We start from the raw sequence: 23,574 nt of genomic DNA on the forward strand, positions 1-23,574 counted from the left end.
TTGACATTCCAATGTGTTGCATGTTTTCACATAGTCAGTAGTGCACTCATTAGTGTGATCTCAAATGAATGTGCCAGTTTGAAACCTTTTAACATGCACAAGAAAAAGGAGAGAAACACTGTGTATGTGTTTTCTTGATTAGACATCAGTTTTCCTTTGAATGTAGAGCCAAAAATCAAACTAGCTAATGCAATGCTCTGCTTGACTGACTCTTCTGAGAAACTAAACATCCAGTATCATGCCAGATAATTATGGTTAAATGGGTGACAGAGAGAAAGTTCTTCTCAGTTAATGTTGAAAATTAATGGCTAGTCTGTTGAGTCAGGTTAGTCACACCATTAAATTGTGATTAACCAGGTTCCATTTTTGGGAAGTATGCATGGTACACATGGATGTTCTCCAAATTATGGAGCTGACAGTCTGTCTTCTGTCAGGGCAGAGTTAATGAGAAAGAACTGGAAACTTGCTAGTTATTTTAATATTTCTCTGAAGTTGATAAAACATAACTGTGATCAGTGTTGGTCTTCTGGAATTTGACAAACATTTTGGGATACTTGCCTAGATACCCTTCCAGGGTCTGGTTATCTGTAAGGTACATAAAAGTCATGGCAGAGAAGACAGTGAGTAAACATGATATCCAGCAAAATTGCATCATGTTAGCATGTGCAGGTTTTAACTTCTTTTTTTTTTTTAATTCAGGATCAGAACACAGTAAAAATGTCATGATTGAAGTAAGAATTTCAGCGAGACATTTTTCAGGAAATGAAAAACAATGAATCAGTCTTGTAAAGAGTAAATAAGTTCTTCTTGCCCTTCTCAAGTTATGAATAACTAGTTTTGGCCTATCACTCTTATATTTGTGTGGAGATTATAGAGTTGTCATACTCTTTCTCTTCCCACAACTCACCCACATTGAATACAACGGTCATGCAAAAATACTTCCACAAAATGCAAGAAACATCTTACAAAGTGTTTGCAAATTATGTGCCAATGACACCATCATTGATCTTTTAATTCAGCATGTGTTCACGTAAAAACCTAAAGGAATAGAAGGCCTCCTGTGAATCTTAATGTGATTGCCCTTTTGTTAAAGAACTAAAAAAATGCTTTTATTTTGCCCACAAACTTTGGTATTTCTAGGGTTCTTTAACATGAGTGCTATAGATTCATAAAACTCTTTTTGAACACTCCTTCATGGGCACTTTCTTAACATTTTCCCTATAGTAACATGAAGCTTGTTTCTTGGAAAGAATCCTTTCAAAATCTGAGCGATTTAAAGATGGGAATAGAGCAAATTTAAACCTGGAGCTGTCTGCTGTACTTTTCCACAAGACAACAAAATAGATGGTATCACTAAGGGTCAAGTTTGTCCTCCTCCACAGAGGAACAAAAGGGCAGGAATTTTCTAGTCTTCCATCACTATCTCACTAAAAAACCTGGCTTTATTTCTGAAACACTGCCAGCTACAATGAACAGGCCCTTAGAAAAATTCTGGGTCAGACCTGTGGTTTATAGAAGCCAGTTTGCACATTCCCAAGAGACAAAATTGCTGCATGAGTTGCCCGCCTAGTTTGCTGTTGCCTGAAAGAGAAAATCTGAATGCTGAGGTGGTGCAGCCAGCACCTATAGCCACCTGCAGACACCCTATAGACACCCTATAGCTACCTACAGCCACCTGCAAACACCCTATAGACACCCTATAGCCACCTACAGTCACCTAAAGCCACCATATAGACACCCTATAGCCACCTACAGCCACCTTCAAAAACCCTATAGACACCCTATAGCCACCCTACAGCCACCTAAAGCCACCCTATAGACACACATCTTTAGGTGGCCAAGCTACAGCTCTGCCTGGATCTGAGAGCAAGAACCACAGAGCTGCACTTGGCCTGGGGGCTCTGGTGCACTGAGCTGACAAAGATGGCAGGTGATTTTCCAGTGCTTCTGTACAGGACCCATCCCCACAGCAAGCTGCTGACAGGCTCCCTTGATGTGAAAAAGGAGAGGATAAACACAATAGAAATACATTTCAAGTGTTTTAAAATTGCAGAGCCCCAGGGAGAATGCAGGTTCTTGGAACGGGCTGGTGTGAAACGGTGACATTTTGTAAGTGCATGTGCTCACCATGCCAAGTAGGCTTGGGCTAGAAGAGGATTTTCCAAGCAGTTTAACACACTTCCTGGGCCTCCTGCACCTCCAGGGAAGAAAAGTTTACGGGACTGTGGATTATGAGCACCTGGTCATTTGCTCTGAGTGATGGAAAAACGGGTGAATTGTGTGAGAGATGAATATTATTTTCCCTCCTGATTGGTTTGTATGCACATGGTGGAGACAGTGTGGTCCTGCTCAGATGCTGCCTGGCAACTCTTTACACCCAAGAGTACAGGACAGTTCTTCAGTCTGCTAAGCAATGGACTTCATTTTGGTTGGGACCAGAAGCCCTTTGAGGATGGCTCAGGAATTTTACTGTGCTCAGGCAAGCTTGGGAGTGCCCAAATTGTTCTGTCAAACATGGTCAGTTCCTGTGCCTCCAAGATCAGGTGGTTTTTATGTTCCCATCCCTCTGTGTCTCAGTGCAAGAAGTCTGAAATGCACCAAGGTTTTCTTGTAGCTCAGAGATCATTATCCATAAATGCAGCATTTGAAAGGGAAGGAGCCAGCTGGGGTTGGGGAAGGTTAAACAGCATTTCTTCATCTGTGGTTCTGCTAAGACACAAAATATGCTTAGGGGTTTTAGCATGTTCTTGTGTTGGCCAAATATAGATGAAAAGTGATCCAAGCTCTTCATATCTCCTTTGGCAGGGAAATTTCATATTTTACGTGGAAAATACAATGGTTTGAAATTTCACATTCACATGCAACTGTAAATTAAAAATTACTTATTGAAAACATGTACAATAATAATGTAGGGAAAACTGAAGTTGCTTCCACTTGTCAGAAGTCCCCTTGCTGGCTTTGTTAGAATCTGCTGTGTCGGATGCTGAGTGTTCCTCCTCTGTCCAAGTGTAGCCATGTTTCACTTCGGAGCGTGTGAGCTGTGAAGCTCAAGTCCTGCAGTGCAGCTGGGCACTGACTCGAGGACTCAATGAGTGTTTATGTGGAGAGTGTGTGTTGCTGGAGACTTTAGCTGATTCCCATCTGCTGCAGATCAGGGGCTTCCTAGGGACGCTTCATGAGGCAGGTTACCATAGCACCAGGCTTCTCAGATGTAGCATTATGTTGTTTCACTTGTCTGAGCAGGACAAAAGAAGTGATGTGTATATTATGTTGCATTTCTCAAAGTAGTCATCTCTAGTCTTGCACAAAACAAAAATCATGAACACTGTGCCATTGCTTCAGGATAGAAATTGAGAGAGCAGGTTCTGCCATTACTTGTAAATGAAGATGAGTCTAGAAATGACATTGGCATTGATCGAAAAGCAACTTCAGTGAGCCAGAAAATGTAAGATCAGGTAAAGAAGCTACACCGATTCTTACAAATTGCAGTTAAGACATCTTTTCACACATGTGATTTCTGTCAGGCTCACAGGAGTTAAGGGAAAAATTTCTGCTGTGCTGGAACCCAGTGAAGAAGAAAAGAAAAAAAAGCTTCTACCTAGCAGAAGAAATTTCTGTGACTGTAAGGTCAATAAAAAACACAAATAAGTTTTGAAAATAGCCCTTTTTTGTTTGGAACTTCTTATATTCTACCCCAGATTTGTGACCAGTGACTACTTTTAGAAAAATGATGCCCATATTCTTAACAAATTGCTGAAATTCTCCTTTTGTGATACAGTTTAACTGTCCAGTAAAAAGCAATGATTTCACATTATATATATATATATGAAGTATTCCTGTAAAGGTTACAAGTGGTGTAAATATTAATCACTACCCCTCATATGTTTCATATTAAGGGATCAAAATCATATCATCCTGACTCCTTTTTTTTTTTTTTTTATTCTCTTGAATTTCTTTCTGATTTTAATGCAATGCATCTTAAACCCCACCAAAACCAACTAACTATAGAATCTAATGGTTTCAATGTTGTTGTTTTGAGCATACTAATCCATGAATCTGTGTAGCCAATGGGCCAAGGACAGCTGGAGGCCAGGCTGGTGACAGAGCCACTGTAACACAGGTCCGTGCAGGAGACCCGGCTGACCATGGCCTGTGTATGACACAGCCCAAATTGGGCTGGAGGCTCGTCAGGGCAACCAGTCCTCACAACCCCAGAGCCCCCAGGGAACAAAGATATCTTAATTTTCCTTACCACATTTGCTACTGGCCTTGTTTAAGAAGAAGCTTTGTTAAACAAACACTCTCTAAAGAATGGGCCAACATTTCAGCTGCAACTGAATGTTGGAAAGCGATGCTTCACTTGAACTTTTCTGCAGTAATCATTATTTCTGCAATCATCAAAGCCAAATAATAATGATATATGAACAGCAGGTTAAGCCTTTATCTCCTTAGAGAATTTAAGAAAGGCTTGTCACAGTTTGCTGTGGTCTCTCTAGCTGATTAAACAACGCCTTCCTAGTGTGGGTTCTGAAACTTAAACAAAAAAAGTCTTAAAATAATTCACTGAAAGAATAATGGATACTATGTTAATTGCAGCATGACTATATTTGCTACAATTACACCAAGAAGGATTATCATTCAAATGCAAAATATGAGGCATGTATAACTGCAGAGTCATGACATACTGTGTATATCATAGCCCAAGAAACTGAATAGTATTTGACATTTGTCTGCCCATATCTTTATCTCTTTGCCTTTGCCTGTGCTCCTGTTTTATTGTATACCAGCTCTTTCTTTCGGTGTCTAGGATGAATCATCAGTGCAGAAAAATACTGATGTAGTCTTGATTTCTGCAGCAAAATGCTCCTTATTTAGGAACAAACTATATGACAATGAATGCAACATCTAAGAATGTATTGTATTTCTAAATATTATATATATGTGTGGGAGGGGGCTTTGAAATTTAGATTACTCCAGCAGAACAAAAAAGTCTGAGAAATGCTAAATGCATTCATGATGTTTATTTTTTTTTTGTCTTTTATTTTTATTGGTTTTTTGTTATCACTGTTTTTATCCTGCAGGGAAATTACTACTAAGGAGCTGACTTCCATCTTGGTTGCAAAATTGATTATGTTCTACCCATGGAACCATTTAAATTAGTTGTGCTGGGGGCTTGAAATAAAATGTTATTATAGCAGAAGAAATTTTCAAGGCTTCATGTCCTAAGCTAATAACAAGTCCTGTCAAATAAAGCCTATTCAACCCTTTTAGTCTAAACAAATATTCCAGTTTCAGTTTCAGAAAACATTTGCCATTTGAGCAAAATTGGTTTGGTTGTTAGGATATTTTTGAGCAAAAATAGGGACCAGCAAGGTTCCTTTCAAAAGGCAAAATCAATGGAATAAATGACATTAACATGTGAAACTGCAGTCTGGTGCATATGACAGTATTAAAAATTTTTGCAATAAAAAGCCATCGGCCTGGAACAGCTTGGCTTTCTAAGCTGATAACATTTTAGTGAGAAAATAACTTTAATAATCCCCCTGAACATCATATGCATGCACAAATTATTAGATTAGACTGTCCTAGTTATTTGGTTATTACAAGGCTTCTGCAGGAATCACACCCAAGCCACAGGAAAACACTGATTAAAAAACTCCAAAGCCTAAAGATAGCATAATTACCAGAGGAAAATCAGTTATTAAACAATAATATTTAAAATAAATGGCAGTGTTGAAAGGCTTTTACAAAATGTGTTTTAATAATATTTGTCTCTGTTAAGCTTTGGAAATAAATAGACAAACCAGTATAAAAAAAGAAACCAGGAACTTCTCTTACAATTAAAAGACTGTTCACAGCAAGAAGGGGGACAGAGTGAATCAGGGAACCCTATGGCTTTGTAGTTTCTGAACTGAACCCCAAGTTAATTTAATTGTATTCTTCTCCCCTATATTTCTATCTTCCCCTTCCTCCCCCCTTTCAATGCATGACCTGGTTTCTCAAATCGATTTGGCCAGCAAGTATCCTTTATCATAATTTCCCCTTCACTGGGCAGAAATAGATACTTCCAGAGAGCCAATTCATCCCTATGGCCAATCAACATCTAAAGTGGATGGGTTGAAGTCTTCCCTGGATCTCCCTGTCTGTTCAAATGGTGATCTGAATCCTCCCCCCATCAATCACATAGCTGAGGACCTTTCCTTAGACAGCAGCTTGAACAGAGAGCAAATAACTCACCAATCAAATAAAGTGTTTCTCCATTCTAGCCAGTGAGTGACAATATACAAGAGGCAACTAAGGCATAGCTCTTTTTCTCCTCTTCATTGAAACAAAATTCAGGAATTTTGCTTTCTTTTCTATGCAGAATAGTTGCCATTTGAGCTTTAAAACCCCTTTCTCTTCCCATCCTTGCTCATGTCCTACTATTCTTTTTGTGGGAGGTAGAAGAGATGTACTAATATCCTATCAGGCTTTAAGGTGTGTTTCCCTCTTCCTTGATGAGTGCCAGTACCACAGATCTTCCAAGAGAAAGATTGGCATGATTTTGTTTTACTATTCCTGCAGTTACTGTGGCATTTCTTTAAAGGGCCCAAGGCTGTCAGTATGTGCTTGGTGGACACTGAAGAAACTCCTGTGCACAGTCCTTGTATGTTCCTATTGTAGCTCCTAAATCATATTTGATCCAGGTTGGAGCTAGATACCTCCCTGCAAATAGAAGGGGGGATTCTGAACATGAGCAGAACTCAGCTGCCCAGAAAATGTTGAAGCTAGACAGTGAAGGACCTACTGAACTTGAGTTATCTCCAGAATTCAGCAGCAACTGAGCAAGGGCAAAGTGTTTGGACTTAAGCACTTGGATGGTTTCTGCATCTCCGATCAAAGGGACTGGATAGAGAGGAAAGATGAAACAAACACTTCCCTCCAGTTAATTTTTATCCCTTTGTACAGCTACTGGGTGAAAAAGAGAAGAGTAAATACTTGTGAGAACTGGATTGTTAAGGCCAAGAGGGGAACATCGCTTGAGTCGAGTTGAAAGAAGGAACATACTATGATACAGCAAATTATTTTACAGGCCATTGGACCTAATACAGTCATGAGAACTCACCTGCCCTGTAAAAGTGGGTTATTTTCCTCAGGAAAGAGCTTGTGAGGCTTTATTGTAGCAATGAAAAATCACTGCCAATGCACCTGCTGCGTGGCAACACCAGTGCCAAGAGGAGTATTGACTTCCAGCTTTTCTGAAGATATATTGAGGAGTGCTCAAAAAATAACAGCCCTCAGATAAGAATGCAGAGAGCTTCCCAAGAGCTCAGCAGATCCTCTGTGGAGACCATTCTGTGCAGGAATGACTGCTCCAAACATGCAGAGCAACTATGACAGTATTCACTAAGGATAAGAAGCTTTTGCTTGAGGATGCTTTGTGCTCCCCTTCCTCTGGTAAAAGCACATTAATATTGACTGAATGACACGGAAGGATTTTGATGGGATGTGCATGAAAAGGAATGTGGTGAGCATATTTGTTGGAGAACCAGGCCCTGCTTGTGTCTTTTTCTAAGCTGTCCTGCAGTTAGTTGGCAGCTGGGGATGTTAAACAGATGTAGGTTTGTTAGAAACAGGAAGCTCTGCCAGCTCTGTTCCTTTGCTCCCCTCCCACCTTAACACCACTTAAGGTAATTTGCACCTAGGACATGTCCTGTGTGAGTAGGACTGAGTGGCTGTGATGCCTTTCCTCCTTGCTGCCCTCAAAGTTCAGACTGGGGCTGGGCTGCTCTGACACACAAAGTATGTTAAAAAAGCAGCCTTTAAATTTTAATTTCCGTACTTTAAAGTGTTTTTGTGTAGGAGTTTCCTGCACTTAAGCTTCCTGATATGCAATCGATCAAAGTCATGGCTGCTGAAATAACTTTAGGTTCAAGGTAGGCTTTAGGCAGAGTAAGTGCTGCAAAATTGACATATATGTATACAACATAAACATTGTATTGACAACTTAAGCAAAAATCTCTCTTGCATGTGCTGAAACATCTCCCCTGCCCTCCCCTGACCTTACTCATGAGTATGGCCTACTCTGAAAAAACCTAAATCTGTTTTAATTTCTCTTCACTGCTTTTTATTATGTCCAAAACCAAGCTGACAGCAACAGCCAAGAAGGAGTGGGCACTATTATTGCACATTTTTCCCCTGCCTATCTCTCATTCTCCTCCTGTTGTGTCTGACAGTGAAACAGATATGCATTTTTTTCCAAAATGCCATTTGTAGAATGTTGGTGATGTAGAGTCTCCTCAGGAAAATTCTTCTGTGTTTAGGCAGTTTGTGGAACAGTCAGCAATGTGGATTTTGGAAAGATGATCTGAATTCTAAAACATGGATTAAAATTTCGTTCAGGGTGAATGAAATCTGGAGCTCTTCCATGGGCTCCTCCTGAAAACCTCGGCAATATACTTACCATATACATGCCTTAATTTCCTTATTTGTAAAATGGAGCTAAGAATATTTCCCTAAATTGCATATACTCATTGAGAAGCAGGCAGATTATATTCTTTAAGACTCATCATTAAAATCTTTCAGAGAAAAGAGGCAGAGAAATAATCCTTTGTTGAAATACTTGTAATATTAAATACTCCTTAGTCTTTGAGTCTTATTAGATGCAGTCTACTCTCTGCTAGTTTGTGATGATGTTCCATGCAAAACAGTTCTCTAATATTGTTTGTTTTCTTTTCTATCTCCACCATAATTCCAAATGATTAAATGTCAGTTCATGTGAGCAACATGTAACAGGGTTCACCAGCCAGGCAAGTACTTCCCCATAGCTCTAACATAATGGATCAAGTGTAAATGAATTTTCTGACATCTATTAATAACTTATCAAATTGAAAGAGAGCTCTTAAATATAATATGAAATGTGTCTCTTTGTATTTCTAGCCATATGTGACTCTCCTCAGAAACTTGATAGTGGGGTTAGAGTTATTAAGTGGTAAGATTTTTCAGGAGACTTGTTTATTTATACTGAATGTGAATACTGGGTAACATGGCAATACAATCCAGGCTTCTGTACAGGATCAGCAGACTCCTCTTTTGATCTAAAAGGAGTCAAATCTGTTTAATATGTGCTGAGTCATAATGGAAATGGAGTGGATATGAATGATGTAGGTGTGAATTCCTACATCTAAGTTAGTAGCAGGAACATTGTATTCTTACAAGGTTGTGAGAATATTTATTGCTGGGAAGAAACCTGGTGGTGAGCTACTATTACCCTAGACTTACCAGTAAGGCAAATGCCCACAGAATGATTCAGGAAAGATACACGTTCATTTCCAATTAAGCAGATAGAATTCCTGGCTTGGGCAGTTCATTAAAACCTTCTGAAAGAGTTACAGTTTGATCCTGGTCTTCATGACTTAAAATTCTGACCAATGTGTTTTCTGAGCTTCCTTAGAACTTTAAGAGAAAAAGAGAGACTGGGGGTGGGGTGGGGGGTAACATGACTCACTCAAAGCTTTGTTCTTCTCCAGCTACTTATGGAACTGACAGGGGGAAAGCTATATAGGTTGTTATTTATATGTAGGCTGTTTTCTTCTCTTGCGTAGGCTGACTCGGTTTTGCAGCTTCTTTTAAGTTACACGAGTCAGCTGAGCATGCCAGAATTGCCTGAGAGTCAGAAAAACTGCTCCATTTTTCCCTTCCTCTCCCACCTCTGACATGTGCTGTGCCCAGCCTGGGAAGCTTGGGCTTGTGCAGTGACTGTGCCAGGTGTCCCCCCAATTGGAGAGACAGCAGAAAACAGGCTCTGGGGCACCAAGCCTGTGACTTTGCAAGAGGGACAATCCCAAGCCAGAGCTTTGATGTCCTTTTATCTTCTTCTCAAAATGAGGTGCCACAAGGGATTAAAAGTTTTAGCTGAACTTAAAAATTACCCATGTTTCATCAGAACATGAATAAAACAATATATATTTTTTTTTAATGAACAAAAGTCAGAGCAACTAGATAAGACTAAGCAGGAGTGTAAAAGTTCATCCCAGCTCTCCTCCCACCTACTGTGTCCTCAATTACAGCCATCCCAATGATTTTAAGTGGAAGAAAACTCATTTTGGTCCCTCCTGGGCTTTCAGGAAATTATTCTGGCCATCATCTCTGAGAGTTTCTCAGTGCAGTTTCTCCAGATTCCATATCATTAAGGCTTTTGAGCTTTCTCTGTTTGAGCAGGATTAGCAGTTCCCCAAGGATGCAGAAGTCTCTCCTCCTTGTAGGTGGTTCAACCTCATCTATATACTGTTTTACAGACACAGTATATGACACAAACTAGGAATACACACACACAAACACACAAGAAGAGAAGTAAAGGGACTATACCATCAGTTACAATGCCATTCTTGCAGCAAGAATGTAACCCAACACATCATATGCAAGACTCTATACATTTGCAAATAGAAATAAGAAAAACAGAAGTTAGCTGGTCCTTACTTCCTGCGCAGATGAGCAATCTTCACTGTGAATCTTCACTGAGCAGTGGTGATATCCTCAGTAGCTCCCTCCTGGTTGTCTCCAGCCTTTTCATAAGGTGAACATTCATCTGTCATTATCACGAAGTCATTCTGGCAGCAACATTTTGCTTGCCACGGAGCAACAGAGTTCCACAAGCCTTGAGCATGTGGTTCAGACTGGCATGAAAACCATTCCCTTTCCTTGTTCAGTCTCAAGGGCCATCCAGAAGTCTGTCTGAGAGGTGCCTGTGCTGTCCTTCAAAGAGCTCTCCACCTGTGCTCCAGACTGCTTCTGTCACTGTACTGAGTGTTGTGGGAGCTGCTGGTGCACAGTGATGGGGGGTTCCTTGGAGAGTCTCTGGCTACTTTAAATACAGGTGCTGACTACAGAACCAATGTAGCCACCATGGCTTTAGAAAAGGGATGAGGAAAAAAGAACAGTTTGTAGGAGTAAACATTGGCTGTCAGCTAAACAATCAAATAAACTTATGAAAAGAATTTTCCTGTTATGAAAGTCCAGTATTTTGGCTCAAAGTTATGTTGAGAAGGGAGTATAGATGTGCTCCACACATGAAACTGCATGGATAAAAGGCTTCTGCACAAACATCTTTCCGTGAGAAGCGATGGTGTTCTTAGTTATTGCTTTGATTATATATATATACTAATTTCCTAACTATTGTGACTCAAAATGAGTGAAACGTGTGATGACACTGTTTTGAACAAAGCTCGTGGTATCAGAGTCCTAGAGACAGTTTAACATTACAGTATGAGTCAGAAAGTCCTCAGATTTATAGCTCAGGTGAAAATGAAATTATGTGAAAAACATGATAACTGCAAACAAAACCTTAGTACAAGACTCTGCTTGGAAGGAAAGATTCAGGATTTGGGACAACCAGTTTTTACTCTAAATCAGCAGAGTTTTGTTTTTGTCTTTTGAATCACTGGGGAGACAATTCTGCAGCAGCCCATCAAGTTATTACCATAATCAAAATCTGCATCAGGAAATGAGCATGAAAGGTGACTCTCTCTCTTCTGTGCTTAAGTAGCCTTGTGAGTCCTTGCAGGTGTTCCTGCTGGTTCTACATGAACACAAAAGGGAGCCTGCAAAGATGTGGGCCTCTGCAGGCTTTTCCTGCCTTTTTTTTTTTTTTTTTTTTTTTTTTTTCAGGGCTGATCTTCCACAAAGGTATTGAAAGCATAATTTGCTTAACGATATCAATTGATCAGACATCTCTGGCTGGAAAGGACAGAGATATCTTGATTAGGAAGTACTACAGAATAGAGGATAAAAACATTACTACATTTCAGAGAATATGAATAGTAAAAACAGGGAAGAAGGTACAGGCCAGTAGTTTCAAACTGTGCAAGTCTGTGCACAGCAAAGCCTGGTGCTCCAGGAGCCTTCAGGCCCAGAGTTTTCTCCAAAAGAGGTGGTACAGGTTGGTAGTCTGTAGCTGGTTTGTGGGACTCAAGAGTGGGTCAGGCAGGTCCTTGGTTGGAGGAGTCCATGGGAAAGTATGGATCACTTGGCTTCCTCCACCATCCCAAGTGAAGTGAAAAACAGAGGTCTGGGCATGCCACCTGTGTTTCATCACAGTCAGTGTTGATCCCAGGTCCTGAGCCCACAGGCTCAAGCTAATTTGGGTGTGTGATAGGTACATTTGCATTAACCCAGCAGCACTGATCTCTTTAGGATATGGAAATGATTCAGTTAAATTAAAAGAAGAAATCTTTGCATGAATCTTGCTAAATGCTGCTGTTCATTCCCCTTTATCTGAATTCCATTTCACTTTCTCTAACCTGCCCTCTTTATCCTATTTTCTTTCTTTGTGTTTATTAATATTCAGACCATCAATTTCTTTCAACGTACATTCTCACCTTTGCCATATTCTATTATTCCCATTATACATCCTCTTTCAATTCTGCATTTCCTTAAGTGCTTTACTATACATGAAATGTGACTCACACTTACAATTGGAATTGGACCCTGTTATCCTGCTGGAGCCTGTTTTCTTTGACATCAGCTCAGCTTCAAGATCTCTTTTTGCAGATGTTTTTATTTTTAATTTCAAAACATATTTTTTTCAAAGACAGAAAGAGAAGAAATATAAAAAGACAAAAGAACTTTCATGGACTGTATATACAGATCTATTTATTATGCCATCATTATCAGTCACAAATTGCTTAAATTATCCAAATATAAAACATTTTTCCCCTTCCAGCTGAATCAGATGAAAGAAGCAATTCAGAATCCAGAACCAGAAGATATGCTAGATAAGAATGATAAGTGGCTCAGTAATACTAAGTAACTGATCAATTAATAGTCAAGAAAGAAGCATATGGGGTTACTGAGTAATGTAATGACCCATCCCATTCTCAGGTTTTTTTTTTAATCTGATCTTATATTTATTATTGATAAGGCAATTTTCCCTGACCAAAGGTTTACTCTGATTTACCCATCTCTAATCTAGAGAGATTGGCAGTCATAAAAATAAACAATTGCTTTTTCCCACCAGATTACATTGCTGAAGGTCCTAGGAATTCCAGAATTTAGGAGTATGATGTTAGAGAAGAATTAGAAAATTAACTCTCTTTGCACAAACAGCAAAGACCAAAAGTGGAAGAAAATAGCCATATTGCCCTAGGCATCCTTTTATAATTTTAGGTTTTTGTTGTTTGGTTCAGTGAATCAGATCGCTTTTAGTGGTTCACTTAGTTGTGACTACAACAGGAAATACAGCACAGAGGAAATGTTGTAGAATGGTGTGAAGATATTTAACACAATTTTTATGCTATCCAATGAAGAAATAACACCTGAACATGTATGTATAGCTTCACATGTTTTTACTATTGATCACAGTAGCTACCCTGCCATACGCCACTTCTGTGGTCCTTACCTGCTTTACTTGGACTGAACAGATTTGTTCCTATTGCTGCAAAAATGAAATCCTGACTTGTTATTTGATAACAGGCATGCACTGAGTCAGTTAACTCTTCAAAGGTCAGTGAATAATGCAATTTGGTGCAACTCTTCCTAACTGAATGGCAGAGGTAATAACTGAACCTGCATGGCTGTGACTGAGGTGAATGAAGATTACTTTTCACCTGAGGCAGCTAAATAACTTCTGGATCTACAAGCAAAAAGAGTTTTCTAAAGCTGAGATAACAAAAAAAAAAAAAAAAAAAAAAAAAAATTCAGAAATGCATAATCACAGCAGGAAAGCTGGCATTACAGAAGTAGGCACTCTGCTGTGCTCTGATACATACCACAATGAATTCTGATTTCAAGTGAATCTTAAATATAAGTGCTTCTTTGGTCAATATCAGCATTTGACTCTCTTTATTAATTTAATGACATTGTTCAAAGATCAGGATGGTGGTTCTTGCTAGGAAACATGCAATATTTCTCAATTGTTTTCTCCTTAGTGATTGTTTTTATCAAGCTCTCATCCACTGAAAAAAAATACCACTTAGAGTCCAAATATTCAAGAAAGCATTTAATGACATTAAAGAAGTATTATCTGTTGATTTCAGTGGGAAGGAAGCGCCAAATCTTCTTGTGGTAAATGAGACCCAAGACTGGCATCTATCTGCAAGGGCTGACAGGATATGTTTTTACCTGTATTTTAATGCAGCCACATATAATTCTCAATTTGTATTGAGCTCAGCTCATGTGTGGGGGTGTTTCTGTGTGATAAATGTCTTTCAATTACTTAGCAATAAGAAGCTGCTTTCTTGTAGCAGAGACATCAATCCTTATTTGTCATCTTTGTAAACTAATCACCATGGCTGCACCAATCTGTTGGTTACTTTCTTTGGTTCATACACAAGAAACATTACAAATATTGGTATTATTTATTTTATTTCTGCCAATATGAATTTGCTGCATTTACAAGCCAAATGAAGGGCGCTGAGATGTGCTAAAATGGTAGGGCTGTGGTAACCTGTGGGGACTGTGTGAGCACAGAGTTCTAAGGTTTTTGTGGGGCAGGAATATTTCTTCTCCCTTTGACTGTAGAAAGCTTTATCAGAAGTCTGGTTGATTTTCAAGGGGAAAAAATTCTTAGTCAAATGGTTATAAGTGCTTATTCAAGACCAATTTATTGAAGACAGAAGAAGACTAAACATACAAAGCGAGACCAAGGAAAAGACCAAAGATGTGCAGAATGCAGGTGATGAGAAGCTGATGTTTGGAGTTGCAGGTTTATTCCTGTGACAGCTCAAGCACAGATTGTGGGTGTTGCTGGCTTCTCTGAAGTCTGACCAAACAGTGCTGCCTCTGCCCATGGCATTGGATGGTGTGAGGTGCCTCTTGGTCTCCAACACTCCTGAAGGGCACACACTTGTTGGCCAGCTCAGCCATAATCTTTTCAAGAGGGCAGAGAGAAGCAACCAGGTTGAAGAGTTGCAAGAACCACAAATTGCTATTTACACATAGTGTCAAAGATGTGTCTGAGCTGGTGTCCCCAAACTGTTCCTCCCCAGCATTTTTCAGGATCAGGGCAGTGAGAAAAGTCAGCAGTGCCCTGGTGCATGCCAAAGTCATAATAAATAATGAGCAGAGAAAATTTCACTGTTTCCCTCTCCTTTTTCTATAGTTTCAATCTGTCTACTCAGGGGACCAAGGCTCTGCTCAATCTAAGTTCCACTCTACCATGGTTTACAAGTCATGAACTCAACATGATTCTTAGGCCAGGCCACCAGAGCCTCCAGTTTCCAAATAATTTAGCATTTCACCTTGATACTTTGTTAACTATTTCTGCAGTGGTCTGAGCTGAGTTTGAACTCCTGAGATAGGAGACATTTCCAGTCATTATTGTCATCTTAGAAGTGTTACAACCTGCAGTTGACTATCAACTTGTAAAAGTAAGCTTTTGACTCTGGCTATAATTTCAGTTAGTGTTACTTGGTGCTCATTGGCAAAGGTCAGCCTGTCCCTGCATCATCAAGGCACAAGAAAATCTCACAGCTTGCTCCCAAGCCAAGCACCAGCACCATTATCTGTCCAAATCACAAGCCTTTGTTTTCTCAGCTGTAACCTGCTCCATTAGAAAAAGTGCCTTAAGCTATCACTCAGACTTCTTTTTCTTTGTCTGCAAAATAGTCATACTATTTTTAGAGAAGCTGAGGGCTTTTGAATCACAGAATCACAAAATAGGTAAGATTGGAAGGGAGCACAGTGGGTCATCTGGTCCAAACTCCCTGCTCAAGCAGGATGAAGTGGAAATGCTGCATCTTGTCTTAAATTTACCGTACAGAAAGAATGAATTCTCACAAATAGGAAACACAAGGCAACTACACCATGTGATTGCACAAAATGACACATGATGAGTATGCCGATACTTCATATGGCCTTAGGAAAAAAGCCCAAGCAGTATTGGCTTCACCAATCTGCAAACTGATTTTGTATTCATGATATTCCGTTTTTCAAAGGTGGAAATACAGCATTTGAGAAGAAAGATCAAAATGTCAATAGACACTGCCCATGCTAAAAAGAAATATTTTATTGCTTTTCTATAGTGGCTTAACGTGGAAGGCAAGTTTACTACTTTTTTTTTTTTTTTTTAATTCCTGCAGTTTCTTCAGGTTCAGCCCCACCCTGAAGTTGGGGAGCATCTTGTTTTCTCTCTTCAGTGGGAATTGGATGGAGCTGGCACAGAGGTAGCTGTGACCACTCACAACCCAGGCTGTATTTTTACATGGTTAGCAGAACAAAAATAGCTAGTAGCCCTTCTAGTGAATTTTGTTACATGCTTGTGATCACCTCTTCTGGCCCCTGCTCAGGGGGCTCTCTGCACATCTTTGGAAATATCTTAACTCGCTGATCTTCTTCAAAGACTTGAAGAAAATTTCCCTTTATCTTTGAAGGAAAAACAAACCATAAATATTTCCCATACATTTCCTGGCTTGAATACAGTCAGCATTTATTTCTGCATCAGCAGTGAGTGGGAGGTTTAGTATCTCATGACTTGGCAGAACCAGCAATAGAAAAAGAGCAAAAATTAGTTTATTCACTAAAAAAAGGCAATTTTGGGTGGCTGGAACAACTTGTGAATCCCTGCTGAGCAAGGTGGACACTTTCATATGGAATCTGAATAATAGAGGGAGGGTAGTAGTAATTTTTTCACCCTGTTTAAATTAAACACTTCTTGTTTGTTTCTTGTTTTGTTTTGAAAATTGCTCACTTTTCATTTAAAGTAACTTTTGTTTCAGTTTTGATTTAAAATGATACTTTATTCTATTTCCACCTTTCCAGTCTGAAAAATTCTTTGAAACATTTTTCTCCAAGCGTTTATTTTAATGCATGGGAGAAGTTAATTTCAAATTTTAAGATTTCATGGTAGCTAAAAATTTTATTCTTCAAAAAAGCTTGCCTAGAATATGGCATTGTGTAAAAACAGAGGTTTCTGGTCAAGTAAAAGCTAATTTTTCATAAGATTCTTCCTACCAAAATAAGTGAATATATGTTTTTTAACACAAACTGAGTACCTTTCACTGCATATTGAAGTTATTTGCACAGTGCAGAATTCTGGGAGAGGATGTATGTGTCTTTATTTCCATTTTACACTTGTTTGACAGAATCAGAGAGTTAAAGCAGTTGTCTGGATTCTCATGAGACTGGCAGTGTAGCAAAAACAGAGCTCACATTTGAGTTGATTCAAAAATGCCAACAAATGACAGCTGCTGAGCTGCAGGACCCATGACCATGTTTTCCCCTGGATTCTCCCCGCAAAGGCGTTCTTCATTCTGGTGGTGACACACGGCACTGTGCCGAAAGGGGCCCGAGAGCTGTGGGAGAGTCACAGTGACAAAATAAAAAGAGTTTGAGAAGTGGAAGGTTTAATCCCCTCAAGTCCTTCACAAACAGTGTAATTCTTCTTGTACTTTCATTTCCAGGAACTTCACTTGGGCCAGCGATGCTACAGCAGTGCATGGAGAACAAGCTGCTCTTTTTTTACATAGTGGGTATGGCCAAATAACAAATGAGGAAAATTACGAAGGGAAAGAAGTAGCTTTGTCACTTTTACTATACTTAGCCTTACCATACTTGGCTCTTGATGCAGACAGCTCTAATTCAGAAAAAGTTCCCTCATTAGCTGGCCCTAAAACATTTACAAAGCATCTGAATAATTGATATAATTTATGGTTTTATTGGTGGGAGCCATTAAATACCCTCCTCCCAAACAGCATTAGGGAGGAAGCTTGGCAACATGCAGTAAAAAATGGAGCAGCTATTTAAAGAAAGAAAAGGACAAGAAAATCTTATTGAGCTTTCTGAACATAACACTGAAAAAGGCAGAGTTTCCAAATATCCACTTCTAAAAGTATTTTATAGTAAATGGAGCCAGTGTACTGTGAATGTTAGGCTTTTCAGTGGAAGTTTTACAAGGTCTACCTTTGAAAAACAACCCCACTTATTTTTAATTTTATTCATGCTAGCTTAATAATGTTAACTTGGAATTTGTATTGTTGCTGGATTCTGTACTGCAAGTGAAATTATAGGAAAGGTGGCAAATGCTTAAGTAACAGTCTCTATTACATAAGGCTCATGTGGGGTCATTTCTGTTATTCTGCTCTGCTCTGATTAGGATTACACCGAGGTACTGGCTAACAGAGATAATTCTTAGGCTTTATCTAGCCAAAGTTAATGTATATCAAACATACATGTATACCTGAAATAGACTTCTAAAACTCCAATCTTGGTCAAAGAGACTGGCATTTTTAGGGTACAGTTTATTTGACTATAGTGTAGATATCTATGCTCTACTTAGAAGAAATTTGTCCTAAATTTGCTTGTTTCTTAGCATTAATTGAAAAAATCCCCACATGTACATAGTCTTTTTTAAGCTAGGTGAGAAGAAACCTCCAACAAAAACCAGTCTGCACTGTCCTATTGTCCAGGAGTGAGTATGGAGCATGAAGCGTGGACATGTTGGTTAAGGAAGCTGAAGAGAGAGCACTGTTTGATGAGTCCTTATCAAAGCCGATGCTATAAGCCTTCAAGTTGAACAAACATATGAGTTTTAATGCTTTACTATGATCTGGGGGAAAACCCCCTAGATGATAATGTTGGTTTTGAGCTTGATGGAAGAACCTGCCTGAGCAATGGATATGTCTAGGCTTTCATGATTTACTCAGTTTTGCAGACTCCAGCTTCTACAAGCATGACAGAAAATTCCATAGGATTTTAGGCTTTGGGCAGCACAATTCTGTATATACTGAGGATTCATAGGTAGACTGCATAAACTGATTTGAAAACAAAGGTGTCAGCTTTTACTCATTGCAGGATTTTACAATTTATTTATTTTTAATATAGTGCTGGAAGCAATTGCTTTCTGTTTTCCCATTTAAAGCTGTGCCATGGTGTAGCAGTGGCCAAACAAAAGAACAAGCTATGTGTCTGCCAAGGATATTGTGATTCTCTGATTCCAGCCCAGGGGCTGGAGTTAAAATAATCCAGCTGGCTCAGCAGCTATGTAGCTGCCATTTATGGTAGCACAGTGTAAGTGGCAGGACAACTAACTCACAGCTTCCTTTATCATTTTGCCTTCTCTGCTTTAGGCTCACCAGGACAGGATTTGCACAGTAAGAAATGCTGATTCTTCTGACTTCAGCTCCTTGTATTGTGCTGTCTCTGACAGCACAGTCCAGCTGTTTATTCATGTTTAATACATTTCCTAAGGGCATTTGTAAAGGAAACAAACTGCCCCTTCAAGGAAAGCAGCAAACAACCTAATCTCAGCTGCACTTTACACAAATTACAGTGACTTGATTCCTACTGTGCCTCAGCCTGTGGCACAGAGTGTCTGGGACACTGTCGAGTTTTCTCTGGTTTTCATAGCTGCTCAGTAAAGACGTAGCTTGTACAATTTTTTATATGTGGGGGAGTGAACTACATACCTGCTGTGTATCTAATTGAAAGGCACAGAGTCATGGTGTCACCTCAGCCTGCTGCATGTCAGCCTGTGCGAGCTGTATGGTGGGCATTGCCACATGGAGCTGCACTATTGCAACTGAAAGGCATGTTGCTCTGATGCAGGCTGAATAACGGTGCTTGGCACCTCTAAAATATCCTTCTCAGTGTCCAGGATCTGCAGGATGAAGCTCTGTACCCTTCCTGTTGTGCTTTAAATGCCAGTTCCTCTGCTCATATTTTTTGCTGAAGCACATAGTGCAGTATATTCCATTTGACATTAACAAAAGATCTTTAATGGTCTTTGAAAAATGATGATATTCAAGCACATGGCAAATAGGAGCAAAACCTATTTGCACCTAGAGGTGCAATTTACACCTAGAGGTGTGGTTCCTTCCATTACTGAATGGTTGTCCAGCCAAAAGAGTGAGATCATTTAGAATAGTATGCAAAGGATAGATGTGGAGTTTTCCAAGGTGGAGATTCGGTCTCCTTAACATGAGTGTCAGGAACACATCATCTGTTTCTGCTGCCTTTTCAGGCCACTATATGTTTTGATTGCAATGAAATGTTTTGCCTGCAGGTTATTATCTAAATGTTTATAATATTTTGGGGTTTAGGTACAATCCATTTTGCTTATCTTGATTCATCTGTATGGGGGTGCCATGGGTCTTTGTCAAACTGAGGTGACCTTGAGTATCTGAGATATCTCCATGTCACTGGTTAATGTGAGATAGTGAAGATTTGTGCTCTGCTGAATTAGCAAATGGATACTAGGTACTGAATGTGTCAATTTATGATGCCATTATTTGGACAATTGTGTAAAACCCTATGTGCCTCTGCCTAGAGTTGTTCTAAGCTCCTCCTTGCAGACATCAAGAAGAAGAAACTCTATTTGGGTGTTATTAATCTCATTGTGGAGAAGACATGTAAAACAGTTCAAATGCCTTGCATCCTAGATACACCCATTCTTCTTCATTCCTTGATTTATTTATGTCAAAGTGGTTTATGCAACTAGCTCACATGTACATTGTAGACATTAAGTCAGATCATTGTAATTCCATTCAGGAGATAAAACCTGATAAACAAAGAGACAACCTGCTGTTACCTAATCATAAAATCTCTGCTTAAAAACTGCAAGACTACAAAGAAAGGCAGAGACCAAACACCTATGGAGAATGTCCCTTTGATATACAAAGTGTGTAGCTCATTAATTGGCTACTGTTTGGCACAGTGTGGGTAATATGATAAAAATCTTGTGACATTGGAGAGCTGTAATAGATCTGATTTTAATATGGACCAGTCAATTCAAATCAGCTGGTATTTGGGTATTTTTAGTAGATAATATCTATGAAGACTTATTTCTCTTACAGAGATGTTGGGTAAAGGTCTCAAGCAACTAGGATAGAATATTTAGTTGGTAAAGTTGTATCAGCCCATACAATAGAATACCCTGAGTTTACTTTGAGGTTGTGGATACCAAATATAGATAATTAAGCATTATGGTAATTGGTTCATAAAAATTTTAAAAGGTGAAACCTATAATCTTTCTACCTTTTTTTTTTCAGAAGGTATTTTATAATATCTTGTATTTGTATTCTTTTTTCCAAACTTTTATTGCAACTATAAGAACATTTGTATTTTGTTAAGATAATCCTGATCTTTCTCTAAAGACAATAGCTCATTTATGCATTCTTTGTGGGCACTCATTTTCATTAATAGTTGAATTATGTATTTTTTTATCAGCCAATGCATTAACAAATCAAAACACAGAACAAGAAAAACCCACGTCATGGAACTCATGCTGTGCAAAAATTTTTTTTTTTTTCACATCAATATCTTCAGTTTAGGAAGTAGTTTGAGATATAACTGCTGTGTCCTATTTTTTTCTAGGTCTCCTATGTAAAAGCTATCGACATTTGGATGGCCGTTTGTCTTCTGTTTGTCTTTGCTGCTTTGCTGGAATATGCAGCAGTCAACTTCGTTTCACGGCAGCACAAAGAGTTTCTGAGGCTTCGAAGAAGGCAAAGAAGACAAAACAAGGTACAGCTGCTCTTTACCTGGGGTGACTGAATATGCCCTGACAGCCCTGCTCATGTGTAGCTGATTTCTTACCTCACTTCTTGCCCTTGCAGGAGAGTCTTTTTCTAAAGTTTCCTTTTGAGTGATTTACTCCTTGATAAAGAGCTCACTATTGGCTGCTCAGTTCATTTGCAGTTTATGAAGTTATTGAAAAATGTCAGTAATAGGCCACCAGTTCCAAGAATTTTCTTCTCTTCATGTAACTGCTGAGGCAGCTGGATCTCTGCAAATACTCTGCTACTATGTGGCACCACCAGTGGATAAGGAACAGTTGGATACAATGACACAGACAGAGGAACGATATTATCCAGATGTGCTGTCATCAGAACATGCCTGAGATCTGTCTTTTCTAGTGCTGCCCTAGCTAGCTGTGCTAAAATGGGAGATTCCCTGGGATACCCATTGCAATGATTGGCAGTTCTGCCCTCAATTACATCACCAACAACTGGTGTCTTTCCCAGCTGAAGCCAGGAAACATGGCCATTTTAGAAAAGGAGAAGGATTAGGAGAATATCCTCTCTGGATTCTGTCCTTTGACAGTTTGCAACTGATTTAAATTTCAAATTTTTAGCAAAAGACCTCTTTGTGAGTGTCATTATCACGTAATTTTATACCAGTGGCTGACATGTAGAAGAGGGGATTGTTTGTAACCTAGGTATCAGTCTAGAAATAATTTCAGGAAGTCTGTCCATCTGTCCTGGTTTGGGGTTTGTTTGTTTGTTTGTTTGTGTTTGTTTTTGTTTTTGTGGGTTTTTTTTTCCCAGTAAATGGGAAGACTAGACATCAAATTGAGTTTTATTTGAGTCATGATCATTCACATGTCTAGAGAATCTGGAACTATAAACTCTACATATATATTTGCTAGGTGAAATAAATATTTGCTTGAGCTGCCCAAGTGCTTCAAGCCACAAATAATAGTTTCCTTTACAAGAGGGATGACAACAATGGGTACAAGGCATTTATGTTTTGACAGGTCTGTCTAATAAATGTTCTGTAGCTAATGTAATATTTGATGGATACTCTGGGAAGAAAGCTGTTCTCTAGTTTAATATTATTGTCAGATGAATTGAGATTTCAGTGAAGATTAGATTACAGGAGAGAGCAGAGATGCTTGCCTGTCTGCAGGCCACACACACTGCCACTGGAAGCCTTTGTTTTCAAACCTAGCATGGCAGCAGCAGAAGCTTCTGTATGGCATCTGTAATTTCATTTTTGGATGCAAGATCTGGTTTAGAGGTGAACAAGTAGCCATCCTTGGTAAGTAACAGTATCCAGTGACATTACTCAAATTTATGAGATTTTGGTCCATGGAAGTGGTCATTTATCTGCTTCAAAAACTATTATTTTGTTGACTATGAAAAGAAAGTTATTTAAAACCAAATCATCAGAAGACTTGTGTTTATCTTAAGCCATGCGGTGCATGGATTCTTTGCAAAATAGGTAACAACATAATTAAATACAAGGAAATATACAGCTGAGTAAGCGACACCTATCCATTTGCATAGGCTGGTTTTTTTCCTATAAATCTGGTTGCACAAATTTCAAAATAGGGAACAATGTTACTAAGGCAGTTTCTATAGGAGGTATTTTCTGCATCTCTGTACTTGATTTTGTCTCTCACGATTTTCTCAGTTTATTTTGCCTTGAAAGTGATTCATTGTTTTGCATGTCAGTCTTCTCTAACCAAGCCATTCTTCTCTTTGCCTGTTGTGTGTGTGTGTCGTCATGTCACTGCTGTGGTATTCCCATTCTTGCTGCTGCTATCTATGCTGACACTCTGGGGACAGGCACAGACTGTGGCTGTTGGGAATGAGAGCGTTGAGTCCGTGCGGCGCATGAATGGCTTGCGGAGCAAAGAGTCATCAGCTTACGGGACAGTGAATCAGATCGGCAATTCAAGTTTGAGGGTAAAGCTCTAGTGAGAAAGAGAAAGCAAGAGAGTTTTAGTATGTGCAACGATGCCATAAATCAGCAAAATGGACCATTTTGATTGGCATCATTAGTAGTCTCTTGCATTCTCTTTGCTAAATTCCCCAAAAAATACACAGTACTGTCCCCAGCATGAACAGCAGTTTCATGTTGTACATTCTTATGGCCCAC

General features: G+C 39.2%; 1 protein-coding gene across 8 annotated transcripts in view; it reads left to right on the top strand.

Moving 5' to 3' along the window:
* GLRA2 (glycine receptor alpha 2) overlaps positions 1-23,574 on the top strand; it is a 121,509-nt gene that overhangs the window by 71,727 nt on the left and 26,208 nt on the right. For 6 of the 8 annotated variants that reach the window (XM_030281188.4, XM_030281200.4, XM_030281163.4 and 3 more), the window contains exons 8-9: positions 21,286-21,435; positions 23,262-23,381. In XM_030281188.4, the coding sequence (XP_030137048.4) occupies positions 21,286-21,435; positions 23,262-23,381 (270 nt within the window). The remainder of the gene's footprint in view (positions 1-21,285; positions 21,436-23,261; positions 23,382-23,574) is intronic. The other 2 variants (XM_002197598.7, XM_002197586.7) reach the window with 1 other exon arrangement.

This window comes from Taeniopygia guttata, chromosome 1 (genome assembly GCF_048771995.1).
Source record: "Taeniopygia guttata chromosome 1, bTaeGut7.mat, whole genome shotgun sequence".
Classification (NCBI taxonomy): domain Eukaryota; kingdom Metazoa; phylum Chordata; class Aves; order Passeriformes; family Estrildidae; genus Taeniopygia; species Taeniopygia guttata.